The sequence below is a fragment of the Psittacula echo genome (genome assembly GCF_963264785.1).
Source record: "Psittacula echo genome assembly, chromosome: 5".
Classification (NCBI taxonomy): domain Eukaryota; kingdom Metazoa; phylum Chordata; class Aves; order Psittaciformes; family Psittacidae; genus Psittacula; species Psittacula echo.
The window spans coordinates 21,355,712-21,364,148 of record NC_137739.1 but is presented as its reverse complement, the minus strand read 5'-3'; the positions used below and the strand labels follow the sequence as shown (position 1 = coordinate 21,364,148).

Sequence of the window (8,437 nt, the reverse complement as noted above, 5' to 3'; positions counted from 1 at the left end):
AAGCCAAGAAAAAGGCACTCAGGTTTCATTTGTAATGTTTACATCCAAAAAACTCCAAAGCCAGTTTGTGTTTTGGATCCTTAACACTAGATACTGCACCAAAAGCTGCCATTGTTAATAACCACACAGATAATACGTGTAAGAATACTAGTGTGGGGCAGATGCAAGTGTGCATATCTGTTTCCGAGCTCAGGAAGCTGGGCTTTCCTGGACTATTTCCAACTTTGGCAGGGGGAACTTTAGCTGAGTAAGAAATCCAGGCTGTCATTTGTGAAGTAGCTGGCATAGGCGCAGACTCCCCCCTCCTTGGGAAAGTAAAATAGCAATTTTTGTCTTCCACTGCAGGAGCATTCCCTTCTAAAGAGTTAAAATCAATGCCAGGGTGCCATACCTTGTAAACGTTTACCATTTATTATGCATTTAAATGTGCACAGCACATACACCACAGTCTTGAACAGCACCTGTATAAAACTACAGACAGAATCTGGTAAATGGTGAAAGCTCATCCCATGTAACATTGTTATCAAGTTTTCATCACAATACTTCAAAATTACAACTACCTCTGAATGTATTTTGTGTGAGGCCGTCAGTTGTGGATTTAATGGAGTGAAAAGTGACAAAGAACCATTCCCAGAGAAAAATCTTAGTGATCTGGTTTTGCTATCTGAAATCTGGAACAACATCACTGGTTGTTAGAGGTAGTGGTGATAATTACACAATGATTACTCACATACAGAAAACATAGGATGTACAGAAATCCCCCAAATTACAGGGAAAAAAATATAACAAATCCTTAGGCATGACATTTCCTACGCACTTTCTCTTGACTTGGCTTCCTTTTTCTTATTGTTATTTTTGCTTTCACAGCAGCTGCCTTAAGATCTGGTCCTGGTCTGCTCTGGTCTTACTGAACTTTGATGAGTTGATTTTGTCTTCAAGGTCATTTATAAGTAGGGAATACAGGCAAGTTTATACCATTACAAAGGAACAAAGGCTTTTGTGTAGGAATGTAAAGAGAAAACAAAAAAAGCTGAACTCAGATTTTCATGTAGTCAGAAATAACTAGCTCAGATTGGAAGACCATCTGTAAACATCCTCTAAGTCATCATACATGGCTAGTTCTGGTTTCCACTTAACATACTGTTTCCCCGAGGATGAGGCATCTTTTAAAAAAAAGGAAGAAAGAAAGAAAAAAGGATAAATGGATCCTTTTAGTGATTCCCCCCTAATCAGACTTTTCTTTTCCTTCATCACATTAGCGACATGAGTTACACTTGCAAAATATATAAAGAAAAATATAAGGTTACTTAATGACGATATAGTACTGCAGGCTGACAGCTGTCTGCAAATATTTTCACCATGATTATCCTTACTAAAAGTAAACCACCGGGTAAAGATAGCTCAAACGTGACAAGGCTCAAATAGGATGCAACCAACTCTATCCTGAATAGTTCTGGCTACATATGGAAAAAAAAAAAAGATTTGGGATTCCGATTGTTCCCCCGGGCCCTCCTCCAGAACTGTAAGACCAAGCAGAAAAGCATGTACCTTCCTTTCATGCAGCTTTTGTTAGAAGACTGGCTGGGAGAACTAGTGAGGTAGAAATTAATCGACTTTGTCAGGGAATGAGACAGAAAAAAGCAGCATATTTCTCCTTCCAAATACTGCACCAAAAAGGATAAATAGTACAAAACAACCTCAACTCCTTGCAATCAATCTAATCTCTCTGTGGAGCTTGTGGTTTTTACCAGCCAGCAAAAGCTTTTTGCCTTTTAAAAACTGAGGAGTATTAAGGAGTTTCAGAAACTTTGCAAAATGAATATAGTCTCCAAATATGAAAGGGGATTTGATTTGATTTGAACACAATGTAATTGGTTCACAGTGGCATGTTGCACAGTGCGCTCACGGAGGGAGGGGCACACACATTTTGTTTTAGCTTAATGCCAAGCAATCGTATGCAGTATAAGCTTCCATTGAAGGCCTCAAAAGATTGTATGCTGCTGTTGATCTAAATAATAAACCCCAGCCCCGATCCTGCTGAGTTTCTATAGGTGCTTCAGCCTCTCTACTGCCTGGCAGCTCTAAGATGGACCGCAGGAAAGTTCAAAGTTCATCACTGGCAGATCTAAAAACAGATTTGGGGGATAGCCCTTCAGCACCAAGGTAAACCAATCCTGTTCCAATGAAATACCAACTCTGCATAAGGGAGGTCAGGCATTGTGTGTGGCTCCACACTGGCATCCTACCCAGGCATCCCTCCATTCCTTTTCAGAGGCAAAGAGCTTCTATGGGAATCACAGAGGAGGTTGGAGAACACGCTGAGGGGAATAAAGCCACCATAACAAACAAACACGTGTACAGTGGTAGACACCATATGACACACAAACAGTGCAAAACATTGTACTAAAGGAATTGAATTCCACCTGGTTTAGGACACGGAGTAGCAGCACACCTGTGATAACTTAGAAACAAATTAAATAAACCACAAAGCAGAAACTTTCTATTGTTGCACCATGAAATGAAATACATTGGGTCGGAGGCTCGGTTTTTTCAGAAATTAAAAAAAACCAAACCCACAAATAAGAATCAGAACTATAAATAACTTTTGTGACAATATATACAGATTTAAATAATTAACTTAAATATCTTACACCTACTCTTGCATAAAACTTTCCAGTAAAAGTGCAACATGTTTCATTTCCCCAAACGTGTCTTGCATCTTCGCCTGTGCTGAGGTAGGTCTGAAGGGAAATGTCTCAGATTCTGGGTAGAAAATGTGTCACTGTCATTGTGGGAGATACTTTATTGCCTTTCTTTGTTCTTCCATTTTTGCTCAGGGCTATATACATCCCGGGATAAATCCTGGATTCGTAAGCATTGTAGTTGTTTGGCAGGAGAATCTCTTTGAATTTGCACTCATCATTGAAATGGGTCTGAAATTAAAAGGATAGAATGAGAGGGAAGGAATTTTAAACATCAGGTGTGGAAATATTCTTGCTACCAGGTGTAGAAGGTGTGCTGAGAGGAAATGTGCAGCTGACTCCCCCCAGTTAGTAACCTTTTGAAGTGGTCACCCAAATGAAGCTTCAAACAGGACTCAAGATGCAGAGGATGATTAAGGATGCTGCGTCCAGGCTGAGCATGTCCGCCTAACGGTGGGAAGGACACCCATAGCTCTTGAGGGAGAGGGGCACATTTAAACAGTACTGCAGGGGGATAAGGCCCAATTCTGCTGCCCTGCTCATTTAATTGTTCAGTGGTTGTCCTGCCAGCAACAAATTGCCTGAGAGGCTTCAGAAAAATCTGACTGCTAGCATTTCCTTGTGTTGCTTGAGGAGAAAGAAGCATTTTAAAGACACTCAGCATACATGGTATTTTCTGTTTCTTCAGTTTTAAAATCTAAGGAAGGGTTTGAATAACTTATGCTATCCAAAGGGAAAACAGAGCTGACAAAAGGCACCCTTTCAGTGAAGAGGTTTCATCTGTAAATACGAAGAGGGACGGGTGTTGCAAGTGTGTTATCTGGAGAGTAACAGATGAACTCATCTCTTACTAGTGAGCAAAAGCCTAGGGTTTTCTAAGGGAAGTCTCAGCCTGCCAAGATCAATACTGCACTGGGAATTACTTTATACAGGACACCGAAGCAGCAGACTTCCTAAGGAATGACGCAAAGGGGACTCTTGCACTTTAGTGACTGATTCTGCCTGACTTTTATAAATGTCAAAATCCTGTGTAACAGGACTGATGTCCCAGAAGGTAATTCTGGATGCTTCGTGTCTTCATGTGAAAATGCCCTAGGTAACTTTGACATGGTTTGGCTCTTCCTCAGCCCAAGTTTCTTGAAAGCATCATTGAGAAACATGAAATAGAAAAGCCATGGGTAAGGAAGGAACATGGGTTTGAAATTATGCAGGTCAGTAACTCTTACAGAGGTGAACTCAAAAGCAGGAGGTCAGCTCAACATGGGCAAGGGCATGCACTCCTTTTGTCCGCCTCAAGTGTATTTTATAAAATGCCTCTATCATTTCCACAGATTCAGCGTCAAAAAGATCTGTATTGTCTCCTAATAGATCTGCCTTCTTGTAGAAGTCCAAATCCTGAGAATGCTGAACTCTCATGGGAACAGACTCCCCAAACAAGAGCACTAACAAAGAGGGATCACTAAGTATGTGATAATAACTGATTCATCACATCATAGAGGATCATTTGTGGGGGCCTCCCTGATCCCAAGTTCAAGTGCCCTCTGGGAGATAGAATGAGCAATTACCATACCTGCTTGAGGCTGTTTGTACTTAAATATAAGAAAGAGATGGACGGAGGCTAGCTTGAGGTCTTGCCACACAAATTGACTGCTCGGTTGGTCTACATGGTAGGCAAGAAGGGTACCATGGATGGGTGACTATAGTTTTTATGAGGGAACCAAGGAAAAAGCATAAGGTAAAAGAGTGGGTTTCACTTCAAAATCTCATTAAGCAGCATACCTGGGCAGCACACCTTCTATTAACAAGGCAACAGGGTCTGCTTTTTGTTTTCTGACCCAGGAGGGGCAATGATGGGGCTTGGGCAGCTTTTAGCACCATTCACACCTCCCACCCCAGCTGATCATGGTCCCCTCCTCCCCCAGACACACACTCGGTGGCTACTTACAGATCCATAGAGTTTCCCTTTGCTATTCATGGCCACGAAGAGTCCACTTCTAACACCAAATATGCTCACCACTCCTCTTTCCACGGGGGAGATTTCCAGCAGACCTACAGAGGAGACATAGGAATCAGGGAGACAAAGGGCTGTGCACAGGAGTGCGTGGTGCCAATGCTGCCCTCACCTAGAAGCTCTCATTCCCGGCGTGGTATGGATCCCCATGCCCAAGCACCGTTGTGGGTGGCCACAGAGCCTCAGCCTCATGCTCAACGTGCTCCACTATGCCCCATGCTGGGACCTCTCTCCTTTTAGCCAAGCATCTATTTTTACTTTGCCCCCAGGCATCCTCCTGTGTAGATGAGGTTAAAATAAGCCAGAGTTTGTGCCTGGGGCAAGCGAAACGTTTGTCATCATGCAGCTCATATCCCCCCTCCCGGATCTTATTGTTTCAGTTGGATATCAGAGCCATGGGGCCACGGGGTTAAGTCCCCAGCAGATGCTTTTCAAGTCTGGGGGAGATCTGCCCTCTCCCCGGCCCCTTCTCAGACTGGGGGGGCCCACGATTCTGCGGGCCCTGCAGATGTTGAGCCAACCTCGACACCTGGTACCTGCTGGTGTCAAGCACGGCGCCGAGCAGCCCCCGAGCTGCTCCTCTGGAGCCCCCCATGGCCTCCGCCGCCGCCCCGCTGCCCCCGGCGCCCGCCGCCCCCGGGGAAGCCGAGGCCGGCAGCTCGGTGGTGCCGTGGACAGGCGAGATTGTTAGGGTACTTAGAGATCAGCCATGCACCCACACTTTTAACCACACACCGCTCTACGAGGCAGGTGAGCCGCTCTGCCCCCGCAGAACCTCCCTCGAGGGCGGTTCCGCGGTCGCGGAGCGCCTCACCTTCCCCTCCACGGGGGTCGTCTCCGGCTTACTGTATCGATTCTCGCTGTGGATCCCGTCGATACGGCCGTCGGGCAGGACCTGGATGTGAAAACCGATGCCCACGTTGCAGTAAAGGCGTCGCAAACGTTTGATACCCAAGAGGTAGTCGCCGTCGCGGGTGGCGTCGCGGCGCTCGGCCGGGAGGCGAGCGACGGAGCGGGCGAAGAGAGCAGCGTCCCAACGGCGCTGGCGGGGCCCGGAGGGGAAATGACTCGTGAGCGACCGGCCGCGAACGGCTCCTGGCCATAGCACGCCCAGGAGCAGCGCCGGCAGCAGCGCAGCGGGGAGAGGCATCCCGGTTTAGGGGCTCCGAAAAGACGCTTCCCCCCAGCTCCCGCTTTATACTGAGGTCAAAAGTTGGAGGAGGAAGGGGGGAAAGAGAGGAAAAAAGGGAAACCAACCAAAAAAAAGAAAAACAAAACAAAACAAACCAAACCCCAAAAACCAAACCCGAAACAGAACACACACACAAAAGGGGGGGGGAAGAAAAAGTGGGGCCGGAGGGAAGGAAGGGGGTCCCGCGCTCAGTCCCCGGAGGATTTGCTGTTTCCCTGTGCTGGCTGCATGGAGAGGAAATCCCAGAAGCAAAAGCTTCTGAACTTGATCTCAACTCCAGGAGTCTTGTCTGAAGTGCTGATCTTCTTCTAATAGCTGCTTAGCCATAGCGCTTTAGTCCTAGCCACGATATTTATATATCCATATGCGTTGGTACCTATTACATCACCACCTACTGCTGTCTGCTTCAGCCCTCCGGTTTAGCTGAAAGTCAAATTATCACCCCTAGATGCTTAACAGCTCCGAAGCGTCTTGAAGACAACGGGTGAGCAGCACTGGTGCTAAAAGAGAGGGACAGCACAAACTTTTTGAAAAGAAAAGGTCATATTTTGCGTTCATCACAGCGGCTTCCTTTCTTTCTTTCTTTCTTTCTTTCTTTCTTTCTTTCTTTCTTTCTTTCTTTCTTTCTTTCTTTCTTTCTTTCTTTCTTTCTTTCTTTCTTTCTTTCTTTCTTTCTTTCTTTCCTTCTTTCTTTCTTTCCTTCTTTCTTTCTTTCTTTCCTTCTTTCTTTCTTTCTTTCTTTCTTTCTTTCTTTCTTTCTTTCTTTCTTTCTTTCTTTCTTTCTTTCTTTCTTTCTTTCTTTCTTTCTTTCTTTCTTTCTTTCTTTCTTTCTTTCTTTCTTTCTTTCTTTCTTTCTTTCTTTCTTTCTTTCTTTCTTTCTTTCTTTCTTTCTTTCTTTCTTTCTTTCTTTCTTTCTTTCTTTCTTTCTTTCCTTTCTTTCTTTCCTTCTTTCTTTCTTTCTTTCTTTCTTTCTTTCTTTCTTTCTTTCTTTCTTTCTTTCTTTCTTTCTTTCTTTCTTTCTTTCTTTCTTTCTTTCTTTCTTTCTTTCTCTCTTTCTTTCTCTCTTTCTTTCTCTCTTTCTTTCTCTCTTTCTTTCTCTCTTTCTCTCTCTTTCTCTCTCTTTCTCTCTCTTTCTCTCTCTTTCTCTCTCTTTCTCTCTCTCTCTCCTTCCTTCCTTCCTTCCTTCCTTCCTTCCTTCCTTCCTTCCTTCCTTCCTTCCTTCCTTCCTTCCTTCCTTCCTTCCTTCCTTCCTTCCTTCCTTCCTTCCTTCCTTCCTTCCTTCCTTCCTTCCTTCCTTCCTTCCTTCCTTCCTTCCTTCCTTCCCTCTCTTCCTTCCTTTCTTTCTTTTCCTTCCTTTCTCTCTTTTTTCTTTCTGCCATCTTCCTTCTTTTTTATTTCTTTCTTACTTTCTTTCCTCCCTTCTCTCTCCCTTTCCTTTTCTCTTTCTTCCTCTTTTTCTCTAAAAATGCTAATGCAGGAGACAAAAATCAAAGAATGCCCTGCACACTCCCCCTCCCAACACAATGTATGACTTTATGGAAATCTGTGGAATTTCGGCTTTTGCTGTATCCAAGCGACATGGTTTACAGTTTGCTGGATGCAGAAAAATTCTCTTCATTAAAAGCCAAAATAGTTGTTGCATGGGAGGTTTAAGAAGTGAAAAATGCAAGAGAAAAAAAACCAAAACAAAACAAAGGAAAGAACCAAGGCTTTATTAAAGAGTGAAATGATTAAAGAGGCAGCATGTGCTCAAAAGTGGTAATAAAGATCTTGATTCTAAATATCCCTCTAAGAAATGCAAAAGTACAGCATTGCTCTGGAGCACCAACATGTGGAGCTGCCTCTTGGTAACTGAACTAGTAGGGGCTGTAGTGCCAGTTTATTCCCATGTTTTAGAGGTGTCCTGTTCATGCAAGTATTGATTATTTTCTACATGTATTTATGTGGTGCAATTCCTTAGATGTTGCTGTTGTGCCTTAATGATGCAGTTGTTCCTAGGGGATTACTTCATTTGGTTTAAGATCATGAAAACAAAGCTCAGTGTTTAAAAGTAGAAGTTTTGACCCCGCTGGTCTAGAATTACTTAGTTTAGACCTAAGTAATATCACCTCCCTTAGCATAAGCCTCGGCCTTCAACAGGTTTTCAGAACCAACAGGTGTGGAGATATCAGGACAATTTTGGAAGGTCCTGAATTAATACAAAATTGTGCATGGTGAGGGGGGAAATGGTTTGTGACTCGAGTCCTTTATAGCCTGAAGACAGCTTAGTCTTTCACACCAGTAAAGCTCTCCTGCTGTTCCAGCAAAGGATGCGAGAGAAAAGAGAATTGCCCCAAGCCAGATGACAGCTCACCTAGGTGCGAAAATCTCTGACCTTTGCTAAACCTGAGCAAACTTAGATGATGTGCTTTTATTTCTTCTTGTAAGGTGCATATACACAGTGTGTGTGTCTCTTCAACCACGACTCTCAGGATGAAAAAAGAGACTTGCTGCCTTGTGGGTGATTGCAATCTGGTGCTACAGAGGTAAAAG

The 8,437-nt window shown here is 43.9% G+C and overlaps 1 protein-coding gene across 1 annotated transcript; it reads right to left on the bottom strand.

Moving 5' to 3' along the window:
* Positions 1-2,756: 2,756 nt before the first annotated feature.
* FGF4 (fibroblast growth factor 4) lies at positions 2,757-6,231 on the bottom strand (the record flags this gene model as incomplete). The annotated part of the gene is made up of 3 exons (XM_080618417.1): positions 5,560-6,231; positions 4,648-4,751; positions 2,757-2,933 (listed from the first exon to the last, which is right to left on the bottom strand). The coding sequence occupies exons 1-3, from the start codon at positions 5,861-5,863 to the stop codon at positions 2,757-2,759; spliced, it is 585 nt and encodes a 194-aa protein (XP_080474543.1). The 5' UTR covers positions 5,864-6,231.
* Between the last annotated feature and the right edge of the window lie 2,206 nt (positions 6,232-8,437).